Here is a 27,670-nt window from a genome sequence, read left to right as displayed (position 1 = left end):
ATGGACAATCTAACGACAACCAAGATTGTAAATGCTGGTGCCAGTGGCAAGGGTAAGAAGTCACTGAATATTCTAGAGAAAATACATGTTTTATTTTGCTTTGCTGCTTTGGCTTTATAGAAGCTGGTTTTGATTTTGGTACAGACTGAAGGTTTGGAATGACATACACAAATGTGTCTCTTTGTAGTGGTTCTCAATGACCAAATATGGTCTATAGATGTCACCTATTGGCCACAACACATTATTGCAGTGTACCATGATATTGAACCTGGTACTCTTCAAATAGATTATTACAAGTGTGTTGGCCAGGAATACATTTGAACATGAAACCTATTGATGAATTGTCATTGTATCTTTTTTTTCCATAGTTGTCAAAGAAACAGTAACCACAACAACCCGGTTGACATCACTGCCGCCAAGTGAGTTGTGTCCTTTCTGAAGGTTTTCATCATTTATACACACTACATGTACCTGTGAATATATTATCCTATAAATATGAATTTATCCTCTGTCCATCCGAACGTTGAGTTTTTATAATTCATTAAAAAATATATTTTCATACTATCATTATTGGTAGTGAAGTTTATTCATGATAATTTTCAGCAGTCTGGGGCCTTGTTCAGAAATGCATCCTTCCTACCTTCCTTGATGCAATCACAGATCTGAATGGTTAGAATGGTGAAATAAATGGGTGGTAACCGTGCTTGCACCTATTCAACCACTCATAGTTCTGTGCTTACCTCAAGGAGAAAAAAAGGAGGATGCATTTCTAAAGTATTCAAACAGGACCAATGGTGTAAAGTACTTGAAAGTACTACTTAAGTAGTTTTTGGGGGGTATTTGTACTTTACTTTACTGTTTATATTTTTGACTACTTTTACTTTTACTTCACTACATTCCTAAAGAGAATCGTATACTTTTTACTCCATACATTTTACCATTTTTAATGCTCAGCAGGACAGGACATTTTTTAAATTCACACCCTTATCAAGATAATATCCCTGGTCATCCCTACTGCCTTTGATCTGGCAGAATCACTAAACACACCCACTTCATTTGCAAATGATGTCTGAGTGTTGGAGTGTGTCCCTGGCTATCCATACATTTAAAAAACAAGAAAATGGTGATGTCTGGCTTGCTTAATAAAAGGAATTTTAAACTATTTATACTTTCACTTTTGATACTTAAGTGTATTTAAAACCAAATACTTTTAGACTTTTACTCAAGTAGTATTTTACTGGGGGACTATCACTTTTACTTGAGTAATTTTCTATTAAGGTATCTTTACTTTTACTCAAGTAAGACTTTTGGGTACTTTTTCCATCACTGAACAGGACCCAAGTCCTCAGCATTGGTCTTTGACAGTACCTCATTTCTCCACAAGAGGGAATCACTAACTCTATCGTCTCCAACCAGAAGAGCGTGTCCTCTAGCAGTTCTGGTGGAGTTTCAGTTGTGGAGAGGAAGGTCATCTCTCAGAGCAGTGGTAGCAGCAGCAGTAGCTATGCCATAACATGTTAAAGACATGCTCAGACAGAGCGCCAGTGGAAAAAGTCTACATTTAAAAAAAATCTAGATCCAAAAAAACATCTGTGTCATTTTTCTTTTTTTGGCACAGTGTGCCAGTTTTTAACACCTGCTCGTTTGGACTGCAGTCAGAATCCTGTAAAATACAGTTTTTCTTGTACTGTCAATCACAGCCTAAACTATTCCAATGAAAGAGTTTAGATGCTCCTATAGAACTCCTATGGTAACTGATGTATAATCCATAACTTATAGGATTCAATAGATATATAGACGCCTAAGCTAAATTCAGAGGCGTCATGCCCATAGGGGTACAGGGGCAACTGCCCCCTGAAATTTGTCCTATATAAAAAAATGATATATACTTTTTTGGTGATTGTTTGTTTATTTTCTTTAATACCACTAGCCACGTAGCAATTTTATGAAGTTGGCTTCAGCTAGCTCAGATAGGTTCCCAATCTCCCAACCTCATAACTAGCTACCATGAAGCAATTTCAGGCTATCAATCAAGTTAGAGTAGCTAGCTTGTATAATTATCTTAGCTGGCATGCCTGCTGGCAAAGTTTGTAGACTTTAGAAAAGCAAACAATAACTAAATGTACTGAATAAGACTCACATTCCTTTCAATCTTTTACCCATATTTTACCAGAGAAAAAAACACACCAGTCAGGAGGTATGCTTAGATATGCAGAAAAATATACATATTTTTGACGTAGAATTAAGCATCATGATTATGGCTCTAGATTTCAGGAAAAAACAGTTTCAAGCGTTTGAACAATTTCCCCGTCCATACCCCCCCCCCCCCCCCCCAGCCATCCTCAGGTACTGTGTGCCCCCTCAGATTTTGGGGGTGCATGACCTCCCTGGCTACATTGTTATATGTCAGGCTACTGGATAAGAAAAAGTCACTCTCTCTCCGCTCTGTATAAGTCCTAATCATTATTTTTCTCTTTTCCTCCTCTAGCCTCAGGTGGTCTCTCTTCGAGGAGTGGGCTGCTCTCTATTGGAGGAGGAGAGTCTACCAGTAGAGCCATCACAGGAGGCAGTAGCTCAGTGCCAGTATCCTCCTCTGCTGCAGCCGGGTCTGGGGGTGGAGCTAAGTCTGGGTACGGAGGGGGATCCGTCAGCAAATCAACCACCATTACCACTATAGAGTCCCCCTCTTTATCCTCCGGTGCTTCTGGCGTAGCTTTTCGGTCTTCAGGGGCCTCGGGGGCATCGTTTGGGGCTAGCAAAACCAGCGGTCTCATGTCAAGCTCCGGTTCCAGTTTTTTCACTGGTTCTCTTACTGGTGGTTCCAGTTCTGTTTTTGTCTCTAGTTCGAAAGGAGCAGGAGCAGGAGGCAGTTTTGTCACTGGTTCCCGTTCTGGTTCTAGTTCTGGTTCTAGGTCTAGTTCTGGTACAGGAATTGAAGGAGGGGATTCTTCTAGTGCCAAAATGTCGGCCGGCGGCTTTGGTTCTGTGGCTGTTTCCACGGTTACCAGGTCCAACTACAGCTCCTCGGCAGGCGCGGGTTCAGGGGGCGTGAAGAGGGGCGGGGCACAGGGGTCTGCATCCTCTTCTGTCAGCTTCTCCCCCACCCCCATGGAGAGAAAGAGCATGACCACCACCATGACCGCACGCTCCATGGGCTACGAAGGTCAGTGACAAGGTCAAAGGTTAACCCTATTCATATGCTGGGTTCATAACCAAGTGGGAAGGTGGTGATTAGCAGTTGTGAAGTCCTAAATACCAGTTGGATGCATTCAAGTGCCCTGAACTCATTGAGAAACACAAATTGGCTAATGGCCAACAAGCCGCGTCAACCATAAACTAAACGTACAGCTATCATGCTTGTAAACTAATTATAGGGTTCAAACACCATATTAATAGATTGTTTTTTTTAAATAATGTTTTGTTGTTGCATTTAACTGCTGAAAATGCTGTTATCAAGGTCATTTCCTTAGTAGATGTCAGAGGTCAGCATGTGGGAGAAGTCGAAGCTCAGGAATAATAGACAAGGTTCCCACTGGTAATTTCCAGGTGGAGAGGCATTCAAATGGACTTTTCCCAGTCCCATGTGGTAAATACCACCTTCCCACTTGGTTATGAATGTAGCCTTATATCCAGGGCTAGGATTTTTTTCCTGACCACATGACCTCTGGGGCCTAAGATCATATATCGGGCGCTTTCCTCTGCCCAGGTGTTGCTGATGCCTGCCAGATCTTACAACGCCTGGATAGGTATTTTACGTATTAGCTAACCACATCATATGTTATAGCAATCTGTCGGTCAATGACACAGTCGATGACGTGGCACGTAACCATTGGTTGACGCATGCAACGTCTGAGCGAGGGAGCGCAGCCATTTCTTGGTCATGTCATGTGGTCAGGAAACTACTGGCCCTACCTAAGGTCCTCTGATGCTCTTTAGGTGCAGATATCAATAATAATGTCATTAGGAATATCATTAGGACGTTGAAGTATGACTTCAGTTATGACACGAAGAAGGAAAAGTAATCAATAGTGGTGTTTTTCTTCCGTGTATCCAGGAAGATCCATTGGAAACTCATCTCCGGAATACACAAGGAGAGAATATGGTTACTACCAATCTTAAATGTGACTTCAAAATGTATTTAATTCCTAAGTTTAATAAAAGTGGATATTAAAAATGACATAATTGATTTTTGATAATTGATTGTTTCAGCTGCAGCAAGTGCAGCTGCCAGTACACCCACCAGAGGGCGGAGCCACAGCAGAGGTACTAGCTGTTAGCGCACAGCACCATCAATCAGACCATACACTACTGCAATACAGCCACTTGCAATTATAAGTGGCTGTATTTGAATAAAATAGAACACATCTGATTACACTACTCTATTCTAATCTATTCTATACTTTTCTATTATATTATATTCTATTCTGTGTGTCCTATTCCAGAGAGTGAGATCAGATGCAGACTGCAGAGTGCCTCTCCCACAGCCAAAAGATGTGAGTTGCCTAAAACCACGCAGGGCACTAATCACTAACCTATGACTCACCCGATCTGCCCTGGAAAATACACGTGGACCGAGATGATATTAGTTTGACTTCAACAAATAGGGAGACAATAAGACTCGGTCAGAAAACGTGGAAAGGAAATGGAACGTGAAAGCTTGAAGATAAGCTAAAAGAAGATCAATACAGTTTGATAAAAATCGGTCTTTATAATTAAAAAGCGGTTGAAAAGCCTGCACACTGTACGTTTCCTAAGTGACATTAGATGACACCAGAGTCTGTTCTCCCGTGGCGTGTAGGGACGGAGCTGGATGATGTGAAGCGGCTGCTGAAGGGGAGTCGCTCCAGCAGCATCAGCCCCCCTCGCTCCCCCACCAGCACCCTCCCTATCCCCAGGAAGGCCAGCGTAGAGACCAGAACCATGCCAAACAGCTCCCAGTCAGGTACACACCCTCACCAGTATAATCATGATAAAACTAGGTAAATGAATAAATGCTGTAATAAATAAATGTTTAAATGCACTCTGAAGTAAATGAATAGGTACATAAGTGGTAATTACATAAGTAAATAAGTACATAAATGATCACTGATGCATTAGATGGCCAGAATATGTTCTTAACGGACTCACCTGGTTAAGTAAAGGTTAAATAAAGGTTAAATAAACATACATAAAACCAGTTAACCCTTTCCCTCTCTCCCAGGCCAGTATGACAGCGCCACCCTGGACTCAGGAATGCCTTCCTACGTGTGGTCAGGCCCCACGGCTGGAGGCTATGGTTACCACAGCAACACCATCAACCTGTCCCCCACCTCCACCCTCCGACATTCACCTACCACACTCACAGGTCAGCAATAGACATCACCAAATATACAGCCACAATTACTCTAATATGAATGGCATGATACAGAGTGATAATAGTGCCAACAGAAATGTAATCTGAATTTAATCCTTCACACCATCAACAAAGCTATTTATATAACTGAACAGATTTAATCCAAGAGATAAAAGGTACACGATTAAAATGAACTAGATTTGTGTGCGACATAAAATTCACAAGAAAGTATAAAAAAGAAAATGTCTCCTAATTTTCTCATTGTCAATGAGTACTGTATATGTTACTGTGGGTGTGACCCAATTGATGTGGGTGTGTTTATCAATGTTTCTACAGCCACAGGGCTTCAGAACAACCTGGCTCTCAGCTCTACATCCATGAACTCTGGACTCTCTGCCTCTAGCACTGGTAAACATCTCCCTCAACATCTATCGTCTCTCTATCGGTGCGTGCCAATAATCTTTCCTTTCTCCCAAAGTGTTCACTTGTTCCCTTCCCTTCCAGTAAGACTGGTATGCAGAGACGGGCAGTATTTGTATTACATGTATTTGAAATATGTATTTAAATTCTTTCTGAGTATTTAGTCATTTGTATTTGCACTGGGCTGAACTTCACTCCAATGTATTTTGTAATAAGTTACTTTCGAGAGCAATAATTTGTATTTTTAAAATACAAAATACTTTTCTATACCATTTTTCAGTGGTGTAAAGTACTTAAGTAAAAATACTTTAAAGTACTACTTAAGTAGTTTTTTCTGGTATCTGTACTTTATTTAACTTGTAATATTTTTGATTACTTTTACTTTTACTTCAGTACATTCCTAAAGAAATTAAAGCACTTTTAACTCCATACATTTTCCCTGACACCCAAAGTACTCGTAAATGGTCCAATTCACACACTTATTAAGAGATCATCCTGGGTCATCCCTACTGCCTCTGATCTGGCGGACTCACTAAACACAAATGCTTCGTTTGTAAATTATGTCTGAGTGTTGGAGTGTGCCCCTGGCTATCCGTCAATAAAAATATATATATATATATAAAATTGTGCCATCTGGTTTGCTTAATATAAGGAATTTGAAATGATTTATACTTTTACTTTTGATACTTAAGTACATTTAAAACCAAAAACTTTTAGACTTTTACTCAAGTAGTATTTTACTGGGTGACTTTCACTTTTATTTGAGTCATTTTCCATGAAGGTATCTTTACTTTTACTCAAGTTTGACAATTGAGTACTTTTCCAATGACAGCCATTTTATTTATATCGGTTCACGATTTTGTGGCTTCCTTTTCACTCTGCCCTGGTATCAGAAGTCTGATGGCACTATGGTGTCATAAGTGTGTCTGCTAAATTAACTAAATATAAATGTATATGTAAAAATGAACAATTGCAAAGCATTCTGTGTAGTATTCTAATGAGCTCTACCGGAACAAGGCCAATAATAATACCCAGTATGTTCACATAATTTACATTTTGGTCTTTTAGCAGACAATCTTTTCCATTGTGACTTAGAGTCAGTGTATTCAACTAAGGTAGATTAACAACAACATATCACAGTCATAGCAAGTGAAACGTTTCTGTAACTGTTACTGAGAATATTGTTGCTGTTTGGGCCGTTTACTTGCAAACGTATTTCTGTATTTTAAAATACAAAAGACATGTATTTTAATTAAATATATTTCAAAATGTTGATACATTGATCTTTGTAGTATTTTGTCATTTTTGACAATCCCTACTGGTCTATAGAAACTCCCTCTAGCCCATGTCAACACCAATCCAATGCTTTCAGTAGTAGTAGTGTATCGAATGTTTCTCTCCTTTGTCCAACTCTAGTTCACGGTATGCAGAATAACCTGGCCACCACCACTGGCGGTATCCTAACATCTAATGGAGTCAACGCACAAACAGGTATGGATGGAGTGTTGAGTGTTCAGAAATCCACTGGGATCAAGAGAATAATGCCCATGTTCATTGTGGGAGTTATATTTCACACGTGTTTAAATCATGTTAAATTCACCCTGCATGTCTTTCTATTTTTGGCAGTCTATGGTGTGCAGAAAAATGTCACAAGCACAGGGGTGTCCACAACTACAGGTGAGTCCAAAATATTTGTTTTGCATCGATAACAATTAGGCAACCATGACATAAAACATTTGATTTGATGTACATATGTACAAGCAGCAGCACCAAGACAAGTATAGCGCTTTCCTGCAGTCAAATGATCAAATCGCCTTCCGGTTGCCTCATGGGTGAAATGTTATTCATATTTTTCCTCTTGTTTGATGTATATGAAGTGTAATATTGGGATGCAAACACAAAATGTAATACATTTCAACTGTATATCTGACATGGTACACGTGTCTTCTTCTTTTTTTAAACCCATAACCGTGTGTGTGAGATGTATACTTTTGTTTCAAAGTAGATGAGTTTAAGACTACCAAGAATCACTCTGTGTGACCCTGATTTAGCCCACTGCAGTAAAAGGATATCCTCTCCTACTCTATCTTATCATGTATTCATGACACTTACCAGTTTATACTGAATGTTTTTGCTGCCTATTTCTCAGTGGCGCCCAGCAGTCCTACCAGTGAAGAGGCCAAAGAACACAAATTCATGCTGCTGGAGAAAGAGAACGCTCCCGTCAAAAAGGAGACGGAGAGACTCATCATGGCCAAAGATACTGGCAAACAGTTCTCCTCTGCTGACACTGCTATTGGTAGGCAACACTCAAATCAAATCAAATGTTATTGATCACATGCTACGTAAACAGCAGATGTAGACTAACAGTGAAATGCTTACAGGCCCTTCCCAACAATGCAGAGAGAAAGAAAATAGAAAAATAATAGAAAAAGTAATAATACTGTTACGGCTCTCGTTGAAAGGAGTGGACCAAAGTGCAGCGTGGAAAGTGTTCATGATTTTTATTTTCAAAAAACACTCAAACAAAATAACCAAAGGGAAAACGAAAGCGCACAGTTCTGTCAGGTACAGACACGAAACAGAAAACAAGACCCCACAAAACCCAAAATGAAAATGACAACTTATATATGATCCCCAATCAGGGACAACGAATGACAGCTGCCCCTGATTGGGAATCAACCACCCCAACATAGAAATAAGGAAACTAGAATGCCCACCCTAGTCACACTCTGACCTAACCAAAATAGAGAACAAAAACCTCTCTACGCCCAGGGCGTGACAAATACGTAATAATAAATACACAATGATTATATATACCGGGTACCAGGACTAAGTCGATGTGCAGGGGTACGAGGTATTTGACGAAGATATGTACATATAACTAAGAATAAAGTGACTAGTCAACAGGATATATGATAAACAGTAGCAGCAGCGTATGTGATGAGTCAACCAAAAAAAAGGCTGAATGCAGATAGCCGGGTAGCTATTTGGTTAACTATTTAACCAACAATTTAGCAGTTTAATGTTTTTTGGGGTTGAAGCTGTTCAGGGTCCTGCTGGTTGCAGACTTGGTGCATCAGTTGCCATGCGGTAACAGAGAGAACAGTTTATGACTTGGGTGGCTGGAGTTTTTGACAATTGGTATAGAGGTCCTGGTTGGCAGGGAGCTCGGGAGTACTGGGCCGCTCGACACTCTGTAGCGCCTTGTTGTTGGATGCCAAGTAGTTTCCATACCAAGCGGTGATGCAGCCTGTCAAGATGCTCTTAATGGTGCACCTGTGAAACGTTTTTAGGATCTGAGGGCCCGTGCCAAATATTTTCAGCCTTCTGAGGGGGAAGAAGCGTTGCATTGCCCTCTTCGCAACTGTGTTGGTGTGTACGGACCATGATAGATCCTTAGTGATGTGGACGCCGAGGAACTTGAAGCTCTCGACCCGCTAAACTACAGCCCCATCGATGTGTATGGTGGCGTGCTCGGCCCTCCGTTTCCTGTAGTCCATGATCAGCTCCTTTGTCTTGCTGACGTTGAGGGAGAGGTTGTTTTAAGAGCAATATGTTTGCAAAATTCCGGTAACTTTCCCAAAATTCCCAGGTTTTCCTGAAATCTTGGTTGGAGGATTCCAGATTCCCTGCTTATTCTGGGAATCTTCAAAGCATGATTTCTAGAAACATGGGAATTGGGGGAAAGTTACCGGAATATTGCAATACAGTACGTGAGAATAGCAGAAATGTACACATAGAGGAGGGTTTTCACTAAATACATAATATTAACTAAATATTCAATTGTCTGCTCAACTACAAGAACCTTCTGAGGGAAAATGGTACCAGTCCTATCAGATCTTAAATGTTTCCATGCCCAATAACATTCTACAGTCCCCCTGTCTTAGTGTTAGCCGTTGCCTGTGAGTTATGGGGAAGTTCTCTTTTCACATTTAACAGCCTATTCTGAGGACTCACTGAAGAAGGAGAAGAAGAAGGCGTCCAGCTTTGTGGAGACAGCTACAGCCAGAACCACAGAAACTAACGGTAGATAACGGAAGTGAATAGACATTTTCACCATGACTTGTGTTACTAACACACAGTTCTTCCACTGCTGTTTTTTAAAGCTGGATCCTTGATGGAAGTGTCAACAAAAGACAAAGCAACCTATGCAGGTTCTAAACATACTTTGAAATTGAAATGGCTGAATCCCAATGTAACAATCTTCAGCCCTGAATGCCTATTCTTATGCTTTCTTCATGATACTCTACTGATGCTGCTTCTTGACCCCCGTGTCCTCTACCTCGCTCTTCGATCAGTGATACGTAAGGACGAGTCTGGAGGAGGTCTGGGCTTCTGGTCCTGCTGCTCCTGGTGGAAGTGGCTGCTGGGCCTCCTGCTGGGTCTTCTGCTCCTCCTGGGGTTCCTCCTGGGACTCATCGCCCTGGGTAAGAGATGAGGAGCGGAGCTGTAGGGCACTGGGGTGGTTTGATTTATGTGGTTGTCTCTGTCATAGAGAGCTAGAGTTACATCCGTGTCTAAGCAAATCTCTCTCTGTTTTTTTCTCTGTTCTTTCTCTCCTGTATTTATCTGTTTCTCGCTTCTCTCACTCGATCTTTGTCCTTGTTTCTCTCTGTTTCCCTCTCAATTTTCTCCCCCTCCCTCTCTTTCTCTTCCAACCACTTACAGCCGAAGAAGTCAAACGTCTTAAAGCTCGTGTGGACGCCTTGGAACAAGCCTCCAGCTCTTCCTCAGCCCATTCCAGTCGCCTCTCCTCCTCCTCAGCCATCAACATCATAGACCCTCTGGAGTCTGCATACATAGACAAGACCTCCTCTCCCTCCTCTACCACACTGCTCCGCTCTGATAATGGTATCAATCTGGGAGTGGCAACAGGGGCAGGTCCAGGATCAGCTAATGGACCAGGCCAAGACCCTGTAGCTCTGCAAAGGGCAGTACAGCAGATAGTCAGGACTGAGCTGCAGTCGGATACTGTACGAGGTACAGAACCAGAACCAGAACTTACACTGTGCACCAGCTTTGTGTTTTGTGGGTATATGTTGAGCTTTTCAACCATTAAAACAAAGGAACGATTCAGTCAAAAATCCCAAATCATGCAAACTTGTGAATTGTATGAATATTTTTGAAAGATTTATACATGTGTGGTTTTTATTGGATTCTATATATTGACAACAATGTTTATTTATTTGTTACAGCAACACTTGCACACTCAATGAAAGGAGCGAGAGGAGAGCCTGGGACCAAAGGTACTGTAGGGCATCCACTGCATGGACATGGAAACATACGTAGATGGATCCATCCATCCATAGATGGAAACAAACTGTATTGGCAGAGCAAGTGTTGGCTGTGTCTGTTGATTAACATTTCAGCTGTTTTATTTCAGGTGACCAAGGTGGTCCAGGAGTCAAAGGTCAGTGAGCCATAGACCTACATTTCATTTCAATGACGTCACACATGCAAATACTATACACGTTAGAGTTATACTGTACAAATGGAATTCATTCATTCATTTCAGGTGATAATGGATTCCCTGGCCTACCAGGTAGGAATACAAACTACTAGTTTTATTCTGGAGTGGCTACAGTAAATAACCATCTGCTGAATGATAGCAGACTGATGTTTGGCTTCTCTTCCTTAGGTCCTCCAGGTCAGATGGGTCACAGTGGACAGGAGGGCCCGAGGGGACCTAAAGGAAGTGCAGGTAATGCTTAAGGACACAATTTGACTTCAAATTACAAGATCTCAATCTTGCAACAAATGAGAAATGTATTGTATAGACTCTCACTCCCACAATGCATCTCTTCTCATCTGTGAATAGGTGAAGCTGGTGCAAAGGGCTCCCCAGGCCAGAGGGGCCGAGAAGGACCAACGGGATCACATGGAGAGCCTGGTCCTCCAGGGTTTGGAGAGAAAGGGGACAAAGGTATGTTCATTAGTGTATTTGATGGCGTCACAGTATATCTTCAGAGAAAAAAATCCATAAAATGTATATATTTAAATTATGAGCTCCTGTTCAAGCTCTTAAGTAATGTTATGTGATGCCATAGGTTCTCCTGGTGAACCCGGAGGCCCCGGACCTGCTGGCACTGCTGGGCCTGTTGGGCCTAAAGGTAAGGCCAAAGGTCATCATCAATGCAGGAAATACGTCTAGATTGATGAGATACATTAAACTATCCCAAATGGTAAGTCACTCTGGATAAGAGCGTCTGCTAAATTACTCAAATGTAAATGCAATTCATCAACACTGAGACTGTAACTGTTGGCCGCCGTTGTGAAAGTATATTTATTTTTGTTTTCCAGGGTCAGTGGGTGGTCAGGGTGCTACAGGGATCCCAGGTGAGTGCTCTTTGCCCTTTTTGTGTACCATTGTATTGGAAGAAGACACAAGCATGTGATTTCTAAAGTTGTGTATTTGTCACTTTTCTTTAGGAACTCCTGGTCCACAGGGTTTCCGAGGTGAAGCAGGCGCTCCAGGACCGAAAGGTATTGCAGACCAACATGTTGAGATGATGTACAGTGCTGTGTTGTATGCAGGCCTATTTCCTTGATTTAGATTCATAAAGAGAAAGCTACAAATATAGCTAGAAACCTTAGTTGATACATCCATTTTTTTACTTAAACATTTATGATTCCCATTGACTGTTGAATAATATAACTTATTTATGCCTAATGAGCTTAGTTTTAACTGCCATACTCCATCAGAACTCCAAAATAAGCTTGCTTTACTAACATTTTAGTAAAGAATGTAAATGTAAACAAAGACTATATAGCCTCGAAACATGGTGAAAACTATACATTTGATACTATGGATGGTCAGTCCTTGCATCTGTAACCAGTGGGAAATGGCTAGCTAGTTAGCGGTGCGCACTGGTAGCGTTTCAATTGGTGACGTCACTCGGTCCGAGACCTTGAAGTAGTTGTTTCCCTTGCTCTGCAAGGACCACGGCTTTTGTGGAGTGATAGGTAGCTATGCGTCGAGGGTGACTGTTGTCAATGTGTCCAGAGGGTTCCTGGTTCAAGCCCAGGTTGAGGTGAGGAGAGGGATGGAAGTAATACTGTTACACATCCTGCTCTCTATGAATTTGAGAGTGGGTACATTTCTCCAGCCCCCATCCCTTTGTTTTTGGCGGGGAGGTGGCTTTGTTATTGTTTCAATGGAGGATTATAGCTTTAAGGTTGTAATATGCAGAAGTCGCTCTGCCATTTCCTGGTTGCGAAACATCTAATAGTTTGCCTAATTTCAGTTTGTGACAAACCAAGCAATTGTGTAGAGAATCATTGTGCCATCTAAACCTCTGTGAAATACCGTATCTTTTCAATAGCTGTTTGAAAAACCAAAAGTAAAAGACGCAAAAACGGAATTTAAGAATGGAAACATAGAAATTGAGCACATAGAACATATCAACCACTTCTTAGACTTACGTTCAATGAGAATGACGGATCTATAACTCACATTTCTATGTGAATTTGGTCAGGTCGCCCAGAAAGTGACATATTGCAGCATCAAACAAAGATCATATCAGTAAGGCTATTGTTTCTCTCCTCGTCCAGGAGAGAAGGGACCAGCTGGACCTCCAGGAAATAAGGGCGAGCCAGGAGAGAAAGGACCCCGCGGAACATCAGGTGTGTATCTGTCTGCCCTGAATAGTTAGAATCACATGGGATTCAGAACTTTGTGTCTCCTCTTTATTTCTTCTCTCCTCCTTCTCTAGGAAAACACATAATTGAGAGAAATATGCACTACATATGTAAACTGGTGTAAAAATGAGTTGTAAGCACATTTCATAGTGGTTATGTACCCTCTCCGTCATCATAGGTGACCCAGGTCAAAGAGGACTTCCAGGACCAGACGGAGCAAATGGATCCAAAGGACCCGCAGGTAAGTGAACAGAATAGTGAAGAAAAGATTGTGCTGCTAGAATAATCTCAGGCTGTCCGAATATTGACACCGTAATAGTGAAATTCTTCACTCTTATCAATTCTGTATGTGTGGGTGTAATTCAACAGGTGCTCCCGGGGCTGACGGTGAAAAGGGTTCTAGAGGTGAAAACAACAGCATCATTTCGTAGATAGAAACCACAACAATATATTTTGGTAGAAAAATCAAGTTGTCCATAAGACAACTTTTAGATTTTTACAGGATAATTGATACCTGTATCATTCCAGGTGACAAGGGATTGGATGGGTTGCCAGGTCCCAGAGGACCCGCAGGACCTCCAGGAGATACAGGTCTCCCAGGTAAAATCAATTAATCAATTTATTAACCCGTATATCCATCCACCCATCGATGCTTAGTATTCACTATTTAAATTTCAATAACATACATTTTCCACTTGTTTCCGCTGTAGGCATTCCCGGGCTTCAAGGTCCACCAGGTATGACTCTTTGATGCAAAATCATTCCTTGATTTACATTTCAGATGCATGGTTCATCAAATATTGTACAGTAGGCTATAACATTTTTGTAACCCTCCCCCTCTACCCCATATAGGTATACCAGGTAATCCAGGTCAGCCTGGAGGTAAAGGTAATGTACCTATTACATACTTCCTCTATATCTTTAGTCAAACACGATTATGCTTTCATTCAATCTATCATCATGTTATCTTCTAGGCGAAGCTGGAGAACCTGGTAGAATCATCAATGCAGGTAAGTCAGAGGAAACGATAAGGCGAATTAGAGACATCGCTACACTGGTGGACATGCACATGTAAATATTTATTGAGATGACTTTATAGTACAGTGTCCACAGTAGGACAGCATCACATATCCTTAAGTAATGAATGGTCATTGGTCAATCTCCTGTTTGAATTCCAGCTGGTTCCAGTTCGGTTGCCATCCCCGGACCTCCAGGCAGCCCCGGACACGCTGGTGTTGCCGGATCCCCTGGACTCTCAGGTTGGTACTGAAGCTCTAAATTCTAAAATGTTCTAAGACAGGTATTCCCAAACTGGGGTATGCGGGGTATGCGCAATGCCGTCAGGGGTACAACAAATAAAAATGTGATTCACTTTTTAAAAATAAAATAATGATATATATATATTAAAAAAATACAAAAAAAATGTCTTCACATTTTCGAATAGTACATTTATATTTTCCAACAGGGCTATACATTTGGGTGAGTTTTTTCTCTCGCCTGAGTAGCCTCATTTCACTGCCCAAAATAAAATTCAACCATCTAGTGTTCAGCGAAATAACAACACAATGTCAAATACAGGTAGCCTTGTCAAAAAATTAGCATCCAATCACATTAACCGTTACTCTCTCGTGGGAAACCTTCACTCTTACGACGTTTGGAAACAAAACATGACAATTTGAAAAATAAGCCATGGGAGTTTTTTGAGCGATAATAAAGACGAATTTCGGGTAATAAGACATGTATAAAAGCAACAGATATCATTACTAAGAAGGGGCTAGAAGCGTCTTATTTGGTGAGCTACCGAGTGGCTAGGACAGGCAAGCCCCATACTATTGTGGAGGACTTAATTCTTCCTGCTGCCACAGATATGGCAGGGACAATGCTGGGGGAAAAGGCAAAAAAAAACATACAGACAATGTCTTCATCAAACAACACTGTTTCACGACACATCAGTGACATGGCAGGAGATGTTTTGAAACAATTACTGCTTCACATACATGTCAGTGAATTATATGCATTACAGCTGGATGAGTCAACAGACGTGGCGGGCCTGGCACAGCTCCTGGTATATGTCCGTTACGTTTATGGGAGGTCAATTAAGGATGATATCCTCTTCTGGAAACCAGGACAACATGAGAGGATATTTTTTAAGTACTGGACAGCTTTGTGACATCAAATGGACTTTGAAGGTCAAAATGTGTTGGTATCTGTACTGATGGTGCAAAAGCCATGACAGGGAGAAATAGTGGAGTGGTAATGCATGTACAAACAGTTGCTCCCGAGGCCACTTGTGTACACTGCAGTATCCACCGAGAGCCTCTTGCTGCCAAGGGAATGCCTGATAGCTTGAAAGACATTTTGGACACTAAAGTGAAAATGGTTAACTTTGTTAAAGCAAGGCCCCTGAACTCTCGTGTATTTTCTGCAATATGCAATGATACGGGCAACAACTATGTAACGCTTTTACGACATACAGAAAGAAGTGTGCTAGTTATCAAGGGGGAAAGTATTGACGCATTTTATCAAATTGAGAGACAAGCTTAAAGTTTTCTTTACTAACCATCATTTTCACTTGTCTGACCACTTGCATGATGACGGGTTTCTCACACGACTGGCCTATCTGGGTCATGTTTTTTCTCGCTGAATGATCTGAATCTAGGATTACAGGGACTCTCCGCAACTATATTCAATGTGCAGGACAAAATTGAGGCTATGATTAAGAAGTTGGAGCTCTTTTCTGTCTGCATTAACAAGGACAACACACAGGTCTTTCCATCATTGTATTGTTTTTTGTGTGCAAATTAACTCAAGCTTATGGACAATGTCAAATGTGATATAGCGAAGCACCTGATTGAGCTGGGTGCGCAATTATGCAGGTACTTTCCCGAAACGACACAAACAACTGGATTTGTTATCCCTTCCATGCCCTGCCTCCAGTCCACTTACTGATATCTGAACAAGAGAGCCTCATCGAAATTGCAACAAGCAGTTCTGTGAAAATGTTATTTCATCAGAAGCCACTGCCAGATTTCTGGATCGAGCTGCGCTCAGAGTTTCTTGCCTTGACAAATTGTGTTGTTCAGACACTGATGCCCTTTGCAACCACGTACCTATGTGAGAGTAGATTCTCGACCCTCACTAGCATGAAAACTAAATACAGGCACAGACTGTGTGTGGAAAAGGATTTAAGACTGACACTCTCTCCAATACAACCCAACATTGCAGAGTTATGTGCCTATTTTCAAGGACACCCTTCTCATTATGTGAGATGGTTAAATAAAGAGCAAAATGATTAACTATTATTATTTGTGCCCTGGTCCTATAAGAGCTCTTTGTCACGTCCCGCGAGCCAGGTTGTGACAAAATCTCACACTCATTCTTATATTTAATAAATGTATTGTATAGTGTGTGTGTGGCAGGCTTACAATGATGGTAAAAAACAACATTTGAGAATGCGCTGACCCTGGTGCTAGAGGGGGTACGCAGCTGGAGGTTGAATATTTGCAGGGGGACGGGCCTATAAAAAGTTTGGGAACCACTGTTCTAAGACGTTGTTCTACAGTTTGAGTAAACACTGTATCGCCTTGACCAGATCTGAAAGAAGATCTAGATGTTGGAGATCTTTATGACGTTCCTCATAGACTTTCCATTGTAGTACAATATGATTTGTGCTCAGTGCTTCTGTCGTGTTTCCTCAGGTCCTGTTGGCCCTGCTGGTCTTCCTGGAACGCCTGGTAAGACGTATTTCTCAGATATCCAATGAGACATCAGGGTCCACATACTGTACGTACTTTCCCTTTGATTGTTCATTGTCTTTGTCTCTATAGGTCCCAGGGGAGAAAGGGGAGAGGAAGGAGAGAAGGGAGGCCAGGGAAAGCCTGGTATTACTGTACAGACTGTGGAAACCACAGAGAGTGAGTATGTTTGGCTGAAAATATGTTCTTGTTTTAGACTCGTTATAGTGTATGACTTTCTTATGACCTCTACACTTACCTTACCCCTTACAACAGGACGTGCACCTGTGGCTAGTCTTCGTGGCCCACCTGGCCCTCCAGGGCCCCCAGGAGAACCAGGTGCCCAGGGTCTTCTAGGTAAGCCATGTGGTTCATTCTCCATGCACTTCAATGTATTTTTTGGACAGATAGCTGTTTTATTTTAGTTTGTTCAGATCCCTCTTTCTTATCGATTCTGTCCTTTTTAAAAAGCTAATTCATACCTTATTCCTTCTCAGGTAAGGGTCCCCCAGGTCCTCAAGGTCCTCAAGGAGAGCCAGGTGTACCAGGTAAGCCATAACATTTCTACCTGAGAAGAATGGAACAATATTATATTGAAATTATATTGTAAAATAATTAAGCTATTGTAAGAACTGGTTTGCATCATCTGTTGCAAAGTTCCTTTTCAAAGCATTTTGATGACTCAACCTGACCCATTCCTCTCACAGGTGTTGGTGTGCCCGGCCCCCGAGGAGATAAGGGAGAGCCAGGTAGCTTCGTGCCCAACTCAGGTAGATGGCCCTTACCAAAACTACACTACACTCTCCATACTGTTACCATCTGATTACTCAACACAATCACAATGACTCTACTGTCAAAGATGTCAAGATAGAAGCTATTGATCAGTATATATTTTACCTTTATTTAACTAGGCAAGTCAGTTAATTAAGAACAAATTCTTATTTTCAATGACAGCCTAGGAACAGTGGGTTAACTGCCTTGTTCAGAACAACAGATTTTTACCTTGTCAGCTCGGGGATTCGATCTTGCAACATTTCAGTTACTAGTCCAATGCTCTTGCAACCTTTCAGTTACTAGTCCAACGCTCTAACCACTAGGCTACCTGCTGCCCCATATGATATGGTATGATATGGAAGGTCACTTAATGTAATGCAATGTGATGTTGTAGTGTAATGCTGTGTTGCCTTTCAGGAACCTTCTTCGCTGGGCCCCCAGGACCTGCTGGCCCAACTGGTCTTCCGGGATCACCAGGTACAGAGGGGTCCAACTCACTGTCTATACCATTTGTGTCTTTATCATAGTCAATTTGGTCAAAACTGAAGTTATGTGCACTCATCTTGTAAATCATTTTATTGTTTCCTAATGTAAACCAGGACCCCAGGGTTACCAAGGTAAGCAACTTTAAAGGCATGTCCATGTCAAAGGGCTGGATTAATATCATAGTAGGCTATGAACTGTCTCCATCACATTCTATTTACATGGCAGACTTAGTGATAGACTTAAAATGTCGACCTTAACGCAATTTGATCTATGTTTCAGGTGACCCAGGTCAGCTCGGTTTACCAGGAGTTCCCGGAGATCCCGGTGTCGGTGGGTGGATCAAATATTTATCAGAAGCATAGTTAAACATTCAAGCCTACACCTGTGGCTTGGGTTACAATCAACATTTACTTCTGAATTTACTTGATCCTGGTGGGTATATGTTGTATTGTTCATTGTATTGTTTTCTCCCCAGGTTTCCCTGGACCCCAGGGACAACCTGGAGGTCCAGGACCAGAAGGGGACAGTGGACTTCCAGGGCCCCAAGGTCCAGAGGGCCCCGAGGGGCAACCGGGTCCAAAAGGTACACCCTTACACCCCTTTAAAGATGCAGTCTGGGATCTTAAGTACTTATACATTCGTAACATATCATACGAATTGAAAAAATAATTAAAACTGGGACCTGTTTTGGCTCATGAGCACTATTTTCAAATCTACTGGCTAAAATTATACAAAGGCTCTGGAACATCACTTTAACAATGTCTATCACCCAATGTGGATCATTTGTGTAAGTTAAATAAGCCTACTTATATTTTTATTAGGTGAGGCTGGCGTTCCAGGTGCTCCAGGAATCCCTGGCTACTCCAGTGGGGGATCATCCAGGAGTTCACCTGGAGCACCAGGTCCACCTGGACCTCCCGGGGACCCCGGCCGTGATGGGCCACCTGGGTCTGGGGATGGAACACCGGACGTCCGTCAATACATCACAGAATACCTCAAGAGTGAGTGAGATGATAGGATTTTAATTCTTACCTCCAATGAAAAGGAGTGGGGCTAAACTACGTCCATCCAAAGACCGTTACAATATTTGATAGCATACGTGACCTCCGTTGGAAAATATGGTCGACAAACATGATTTAGATGTTGTTTGCGTAGTTGATGCTAACTAAAATGATGCTTAATGATCTAAAACCTTTTCTACGCTACTGTTTAGCAGTGCAGTAACTTGCGTATTGTGTTGTCCTTCATGGAGGCGATGGTGTCAGAGAGTACATGTTGGGTCCTCCGGGTCCTCCGGGTGTACCGGGGCCCCCTGGTGGTGGATCAGTGGAGTCAGTGGACGACCTTGCTAGTCGCGTCATCGCGTACATCCAGAGTGAGTCTAGACAAACCAACATCTTATCAAAAGCATTACATATATAAAGTATATCATATTGTATGCTTACCTGGATCTAATACTTCTGTTGACATTTCAGGTGGAGGTATTGCTAGTGGGGTGCCTGGACCTCCAGGCCCGCCTGGCGCTCCCGGTGGAGGCAGTACATCGCTAAATGACATCATCAGCCTTCTACAGAGTAAGTCAGATGTTTGAGCACAAATGTTGATAATCGGGACGGAATAAAGAGATAACATTGTGTCATGAGACAGTCAATGGTCAGTGAAGTGCCCTTGCCTGATCCGTACTTCTCTTAGGGGAGGAAGTGCGACCCTACGTCATCGGTCCTCCTGGCCCTGCTGGACCTCCTGGCATCCCAGGGATCCCATGGAGAGGAGGCTATGGCTTTAATACCCATGAGGTGGCTGGACGAGTCCTCAATCTAATGAATGGTAAGGAATCACTGTGACACAGCCATGTCAGATTCACATTTAGATTCATACACACACCATTAGCTTCTTTAACCATAGTGAGTGCAAGTGTTTCCCAAATGGTGGGCCTGGACCTACAGATGGATCTTGGTAGTTCAATTGATTTTAAATAGTCACATGATAAGAATTCAGGATTGTGATTGGTTGTGGCATCTGTCTGTCATCAGAGCAGGGTATGGTGGGCATGCTCGGACCCCCTGGACCTCCTGGCCCACCAGGCCTACCTGGGTCCTACAGTGACATCTCTTATCTTCTGCAAAGTAAGAGCTCTGACTAGAGTTCCAAAATTCTGCGAACTTTCAATAAATATTTTTTTTTCTCCCAAAATCCCGGCTGGAGGATTTCCGGAATCAGAAGGGAATAGCAGGAAATCCAGAATCCTCCAACCGGGACATCAGAAAAACCCGGAAAGGAATTGAAAGTTCCTGGAATTTTGCAACCGTAGCTCTGACTACGGACTTTATACTAACATTAGGGTTTAGCACATGTTCTTTTCCGGAAGAGCTAAAGGACACGGTTTTGGCCACACATTATATTCCAATCATCTATCATACAGGGCATTCAGAAAGTAGTCAAACCCCTTGACTTCTTCCACATTCTGTTACGTTACAGCCTTATTCTAAAATGGATTAAGTAGAATTTTTTCCATCATCAATCTACACACAATATCCCATAAAGACAAAGAAAAAAGTTTCAGACATTTTGGCTAATTAATTACAAATATAAACCTGAAATATCACATTTACATAAGTATTCAGACCCTTTACTCGTGCTTTGTTGAAGGACCATTGGCAGCGAGCACAGCTTCAAGTGTTCTTGGGTATGATGCTACAAGCTTGGCACTAGGGCTGGGCGATATGGTAAATAAATTATCACGATATCTATATATTTTTTCATTCGATAACGATAATTATCACAATATTAATCAAATGATGTTTAAAAGGTGCATATCTGCTTCAGACTCAAGAATGCCTGAACAAACCAAAGGCTTTGGGGTGGCAGGTAGCCTAGTGGTTAGAGCGTTGGGCCAGTAACCGAAAGGTTGCTAGATTGAATCCCCGAGCTGACAAGGTAAAAATTTGTCTTTCTACCCCTGAACAAGGCACTTAAACCACTGTTCCCCGATAGGCCGTTATTGTAAATAAGAAGTTGTTCTTAATTGACTTGCCTAGTTAAAAAAAGGTTTTTAAAAAATGTATTATGTGAGCTACACATAAAATTACATTTAAGGAAAATTGTTCCATGTTTGCGGCCAGGGAACACGTACCTGGGGTTAATTAAATTGATAAGCCTTTTGAAAACTTACTTTTCGACTGTGCTAATTGGCAGCATGTCCTTAGCAATGCGATGCATAATAGCATTTGTCATGTCTTTGTCTTTTCAATGTTTGCTTGCAGGGCATAAACGCTGTCAGTGTTGACCGCTTCGTGCAAACATCCCTAGATTGGCTGGTGCTTGAAGGGCGTTTATCAATACCGTGGCGCAAACTCAAACTTCCTGCATGTTCCAAAGAGTGATTTAGCTTCAGATGTTGAAAAAGGTTTGTCGTATTACCAGACTTGGTACCTGTCTACGGCACAATTTGCACCGAACATTGCTCTGCTCTTTGTCGGACTTCAAAAAGCCAAACCACATCTAAATTACTGAAACAGTTTAACCCTTTTTATCAATCATTTCTACGTTGGAAGCTGCTCCTTCTCCATGGCTATCACTGCCACTGTTTTCGCCTTCATCACTCATTTTTTCATGGTTAATAGTGGCTACTCCATCACTCAATGTGCTAAGTGGTTTTTAGTGGGCATATACCTCTCCACGTGCATATTGTCACTTCTCCGCACGTTCCTGCTGCGTCACAGAGGTGAAATGGACTGCTGTACCTAATTATTCTATATCGACATTATCGAAAATGAATCTAAACGTTTTTATATCCTTATTGAGTGAAGTAATTACCTCGATAATTATTGATATTGATTTATCGCCCAGCCCTACTTGGCACAACTGTATTTGGGGAGTTTCTCCCGTTCTTCTCTGCAGATCCTCTCAAGCGCTGCCAGGTTGGATGGGGAGCGTTGCTGCACAGCTATTTTCAGGTCTCTCCAAAGATGTTCGATTGGGTTCAAGTCCGGGCTCTGGCTGGGCCACTCAAGGACATTCAGAGACTTGTCCCAAAACCACTCCTGCGTTGTCTTGGCTGCATGCTTAGGGTTGTTGTCCTGTTGGAAGGTCACCCCAGTCTGAGGTCTTGAGCACTCTGGAGAAGGTTTTCATCAAGGATTTATATTTTATTTAACTAGGCAAGTCAGTTAAGAACAAATTGTTATTTACAATGACAGCTTATCGGGGAACAGTGGCTTAACTGCCTTGTTCAGGGGCAGAACGACAGATTTTTACCTTGTCAGCTGGGGGTTTCGATCAAGCAACCTTTCAGTTGCTGGCCCAATGCTCTAACTAGTAAGCTGCTTGCTGCCCCAAGGCTCTTTTTGTACTTTGCTCCGTTCCTTCCCTCGATCCTGACTAGTCTACCTGTTCGTGCCAATGAAAAACATCCCCACAGCATGATGCTGCCACCACCATGCTTCACCATAGGGATGGTGCCAGGTTTCCTCCAGACGTGACGCTTGGCATTCAGGCCAAAGAGTTCAATCTTGATTTCATCAGACCAGAGGATCTTGTTTCTCATGTTCTGAGAGTCTTTAGGTGCCTTTTGGAAAACTTCAAGCTGGCTGTCATGTGCCTTTAACTGAGGAGTGACTTCTGTCTGGCCATTCTACCATAAAGGCCTGATTGGTGCAGTGCTGCAGAGATAGTTGTCAGAGTGGCCATTGGGTTCTTGGTCACATCCCTGACCAAGGCCCTTCTCCCCCGATTGCTCAGTTTGGCTGTGCGGCCAGCTCTCGGAAGAGTCTTCGTGGTTCTAAACTTCTTCCATTTAAGAATGATGGAGGCCACTGTGTTCTTGGGAACCTTCAATGCTGCAGAATTTTTTTGGTACCGTTCCCCAGATCTGTGCCTCTACACAATCCTGTCTCGGAGCTTTACTTAACAATTCCTTTGACCTCATGGCTTGGTTTTTGCTCTGACATGCACTGTCAACTCTGACACCTTAAATAGACAGGTGTGTGCCTTTCCAAATCATGTCCAATCAATTGAATTTACCACAGGTGAACTCCAACTAAGTTGTGGAAACATCTCAAGGGTGATAAATGGAAACAGGATTCACCTGAGCTGAATTTCGAGTCGCTTAGCAAAGGGTCTGAATACTTATGTAAATAAGGTATTTCTGTTTTTATATTTGTAATAAATTGCACACATTTTTTAAAACCTGTTTTCTCATTGTCATTGTGGGGTATTGTGTGTAGATTGATGAGAATTTTTTTAATGTTGTGTTTTTTAATCGATTTTAGAATAAGGCTGTAACGTAACAAAGTCAAGGGATCTGAATACTTTCCGAATGCACTGTAGATCTAAAGCCAGAATGACTTACTGGACAGTTTGACTGATGTCAGTTCTGCCTGTCCTTTCTAGATGCTGAATACAGAGGTGTCTTGGGCGCTCAGGGGCCTCCTAGTCCACCTGGTGTCCCAGGCCCTGCCGGCCCTCAAGGCCCTGCCGGTCCTTCAGGACAGGCACCCTACAGCAGCTCGGGATACAGGCTGGAGGAGGTCAAGGACTACATACAGAGTATGGTAAAATCAATAAGGGTTTCATAAATAGTTTTCGACTGAGTGGATAATGATATGGTTTTACAGTACTATCCAAAGACTCCTAGAGTTATAACAGTACAGAAAGAGTTAGTTTGCCATTATCCACCCTGTAGGTCTAAAACCAGGAAATAAAAGTTAATAGATTACTTGAAATGCATTGAGCCTGTACAAAAGGTTACACTAATTACATCACTTTATGGATGTCCTCCCCAAGATAAAAAGGTTACTTATTACAATGAAAAATAGACATTGATAGGTGATTTTACAGACTCCCGTTCATTTCAAAGCAATAATTTACCCTTGGCATTGAGTTACTGCACTTGGTATCAGTGGGTATAACTGGCAAATTGTATTATTGTATTATCCTCACCAGGTGATGGTATAAGAGGGGGAATGTTTGGGCTTCCAGGCCCCCCAGGTCCCCCTGGATCCCAGGGACACAAGGGAGAGCAGGGTAGCTCTGGGTACGGCCACGCCTTCGACCACAGGACCAGCGAGGGAAGAAGGCTGGCTGAGACTGAGACAGACTACTCCAATATAGCGGTACGAGTGACTGACTACATCAAGTGTAAGTGAAACTGAATATCCAATATTGTCATCGCAGTGCTACAATATACTTTTCAGAGTTAGACACATTTAACTCAACATTTAAATGCAATTCTTCAAAGCTTATTTGTTTCCAATGACAATGGATCAAAGGAATGGCACATTGACTTGAATTGGGATGCCAGTTCTAGTAATTCAATTTATATGCCAATGGGACACACATGTTGATAAGTAAGGATAGCGACCATGAACAATGAATGAAGAGTCCTACTTTTGCTGGTCATTGGATGTAAATGCATATGCTATCTCTGATCTTGATTGTTTCCCATCCCGTAGACCATGGTCTGTTGAGGGACGTGGTTGAGAACCGGTCTCAGCTGGAGAAGTCACAGGTTGTTCAAGGACCCCCAGGACCCCCTGGCCCTCCCGGTGCGCCAGGATTCAGCCGTGTGTTTGGTTCCCATAGTAACGCCACTGACCTTGTGGAATACATCAGAGGTGAGAATAATACAGTATAAATGCAATTCATTAACGTACAGTACCAGTCAAAAGTTTGGACACACCTACACACCTAAGGGTTTTTCTTTATGTTTACTATTTTCTACATTGTAGAATAGTAATGAAGACATCAAAACGATGAAATAACACATATGAAATCATGTAGTAACCAAAAAAGTGTTAAACAAATCAAAATATATTTTAGATTTTAGATTCTTCAAAGTAGCCACCTTGTGCCTTGATGACAGCTTTGCACACTCTTGGAATTCTCTCAACCAGTTTCACCTGGAATGCTTTTCCAACCATCTTGAAGGAGTTCCCACATATGCTGAGCACTTGTTGGCTGTTATTCCTCGAACTCTGCAGTCCAACTCATCCCAAACCATCTCAATTGGGTTGAGGTCGGGTGATTGTGCAGGCCAGGTCATCTTATGCAGCACTCCATCACTCTCCTTCTTAGTCAAATAGCCCTTACACAGCCTGGAGGTGTGCTTTGGGTCATTGTTCTGTTGAAAAACAAATGATAGTCCCACCAAACACAAACCAGATAGGATGGCGTATCGCTGCAGAATGCTGTGGTAGCCATGCTGGTTAAGTGTGCCTTGAATTCTAAATTAATCACAGACTAGCAAAGCACCCCCACACGATCACACCTCCTGCTTCATTCTTCACGGTAGGGACCACACATGCGGAGAGCATTCGTTCACCTACTCTTCATCTCACAAAGACATGGCGTTTGGAACAAATATCTAACATTTTGGACTCATCAGAGCAAAGGACAGATTTCCACCGGTCTGATATCCATTGCTCGTGTTTCTTGGCCCAAGCAAGTCTCTTCTTCTTATTGGTGTCCTTTCTTTGCAGCAATTCGACCATGAAGGCCTGATTCACGCAGTCTCACAGTTGATGTTGAGATGTGTCTGTTACTTGAAGCATTTATTTGGGCAGCAATCAGAGGTGCAGTTAATTGCTGATTTCTGAGGCTGTTAACTCTAATGAACTTGTCCTCTGCAGCAGAGGTATCTCTGGATCTTCCTTTCCTGTGGCGGTCCTCATGAGAGCCAGTTTCATCATAGCACTTGATGGTTTATGTGACTGCACTTAAAGAAACATTCAAACTTCTTGAAAATTTCTGGATTGACTGACCTTCATCTGTTAAAGCAATGATGGAAAGTAATTTCTCTGCTTATTTAAGCTGTTCTTGGCATAATATGGATTTGGTCTTTTACCAAATAGGGCTATCTTCTGTATACCCCCACTACCTTGTCACAACACAACTGATTGGCTCAAACGCATTAAGAAGGAAAGAAATTCCACAAATTTACATTTAACAAGGCACACCTGTTAGTTGAAATGCATTTCAGGTGACTCCCTGATTAAGCTGGTTGAGAGAATGCCAAGAGTGTGCAAAGCTGTCGTCAAGGCAAAGGGTGGCTATTGTTCTACAATGTAGAAAGTAGTAAAAATAAAGAAAAACCCTTGAATGAGTAGCTGTCCAAACTTTTGGCTGTTACTTTATTTCACATTATACATTTTAATTAAGAACAGTACCAAGTGTGAAGTCAAATTTGTCACGATTGAACATTGGTGGGTCTTTGCCAAAATGCTGATTGCAGCTTTAACTTTATATGAAATAACAGTATGTATCATCCATAGCCCATGGAAACATTGTGGGACCTCCTGGAAGGCCAGGACAGAAAGGGGACATAGGACATACAGGTCACAAAGGCGAGAGAGGTACTTTTTGAACCATTACGCCTTTTAAATCTTTAGAGTTGCGCTCTTGATCATTTGCCAGGTCTTTGTAAACCATTGTGTTAAGCTACTCAGGCGAGACAAAGTCATAAAATCAGTCCCATTGTGACACTTTCACTCTGAATTCTGGTTAACCAGGACTAGATGGCATCCCAGGAAGTACAGGCCTCCCTGGTCTGGAGTGGAAAAGGGGGGGAAAGGGGGAGAAATGTACATCATGATAATCACAGAGAACCTATTCAAGTTTTCCCTACAGTAGGATCCATTCTAGGGACACTATATGTAATTCTAGGATAGTAGTACCCTCAATACAAGTGTCCCTGCTATGCATGATGTGTCGATCTCACCTAGTTATGCAAAAGAGACATGGCTTCATTAAGATTTCACATTTTTTCCACAGGAGAACACACACTCGTGACCAACAGAAGAAAGAGGAATGCTGGTGTTTGAGAAACAAGGGATTGATAAATTCTCATTAAAGGTGAATGAAATATGTCATGAGCATACATGACTGTGGCCTAATGCCTTGGAGACATTACCGATGTAAATATATCGTTTTCTATAGGAGAAACTGTTGAACGGGACAGTATTCCATGCGCTGATGTATTGTGTTGTGTCCAAGATGTCTTTATGATCTATTTTTACTAGTGTTTGATCTGGAGTATGTTTCCAAATCCCCTCCTTGCATGTTGATAGCAGGAATAGTTGAACTATGTGATGAAAAATAGAACAGGGTGTGCTATTTTTATTCAATAGCTTTTGTCCCATTATCGTTATTGTACTTTTGTACTTGAGGAAAAACACATTTTGTATATTGAACAAAACTCAAACCATTGTCAAAATCTCCTTTCAATGTACTGGTATCACTTCATAAAAATAAAGGTTGGTCTAACTTATTGAATCAAAGTGGAACG

At 41.9% G+C, this 27,670-nt stretch overlaps 1 protein-coding gene across 1 annotated transcript; it reads left to right on the top strand.

The window, feature by feature from the left end:
• LOC129839287 (collagen alpha-1(XVII) chain-like) lies at window positions 1–27,652 on the top strand. Its single transcript, XM_055906597.1, has 54 exons — window positions 1–52; window positions 369–419; window positions 1,385–1,516; window positions 2,489–2,815; window positions 2,861–3,167; window positions 4,059–4,102; window positions 4,210–4,263; window positions 4,443–4,493; window positions 4,799–4,942; window positions 5,201–5,344; window positions 5,675–5,740; window positions 7,169–7,243; window positions 7,379–7,429; window positions 7,902–8,051; window positions 9,695–9,781; window positions 9,862–9,909; window positions 10,054–10,182; window positions 10,424–10,735; window positions 10,951–11,001; window positions 11,139–11,165; window positions 11,271–11,297; window positions 11,394–11,456; window positions 11,574–11,678; window positions 11,803–11,865; window positions 12,056–12,091; window positions 12,185–12,238; window positions 13,307–13,378; window positions 13,572–13,634; window positions 13,763–13,798; window positions 13,922–13,993; window positions 14,104–14,130; window positions 14,246–14,281; window positions 14,368–14,403; window positions 14,572–14,652; window positions 17,092–17,127; window positions 17,221–17,307; window positions 17,404–17,475; window positions 17,625–17,666; window positions 17,835–17,897; window positions 18,319–18,382; window positions 18,496–18,518; window positions 18,667–18,717; window positions 18,863–18,970; window positions 19,209–19,388; window positions 19,640–19,762; window positions 19,863–19,961; window positions 20,080–20,214; window positions 20,421–20,513; window positions 23,779–23,939; window positions 24,297–24,525; window positions 24,840–25,001; window positions 26,658–26,738; window positions 26,895–26,964; window positions 27,155–27,652. Exons 1-54 carry the CDS (start codon window positions 1–3, stop codon window positions 27,204–27,206), a joined length of 5,004 nt encoding a protein of 1,667 aa, XP_055762572.1. The 3' UTR covers window positions 27,207–27,652.
• The last annotated feature ends 18 nt before the right edge of the window (window positions 27,653–27,670 follow it).

Source organism: Salvelinus fontinalis, chromosome 40 (assembly GCF_029448725.1).
Source record: "Salvelinus fontinalis isolate EN_2023a chromosome 40, ASM2944872v1, whole genome shotgun sequence".
Lineage (NCBI taxonomy): Eukaryota > Metazoa > Chordata > Actinopteri > Salmoniformes > Salmonidae > Salvelinus > Salvelinus fontinalis.
Note: the sequence above shows the minus strand (reverse complement) of the source record. Positions and strands in the feature narration are given on the sequence as shown.

Excerpts from the sequence above, each read along its gene's own strand:
- LOC129839287 (XM_055906597.1), top strand. The coding sequence starts at position 1 with ATGGACAATCTAACGACAACCAAGATTGTAAATGCTGGTGCCAGTGGC. Across the intron at positions 24,526-24,839 it reads AGTGACTGACTACATCAAGT|ACCATGGTCTGTTGAGGGAC; the intron begins GTAAGTGAAACT and ends CCCATCCCGTAG. Across the intron at positions 26,739-26,894 it reads AGGTCACAAAGGCGAGAGAG|GACTAGATGGCATCCCAGGA; the intron begins GTACTTTTTGAA and ends CTGGTTAACCAG.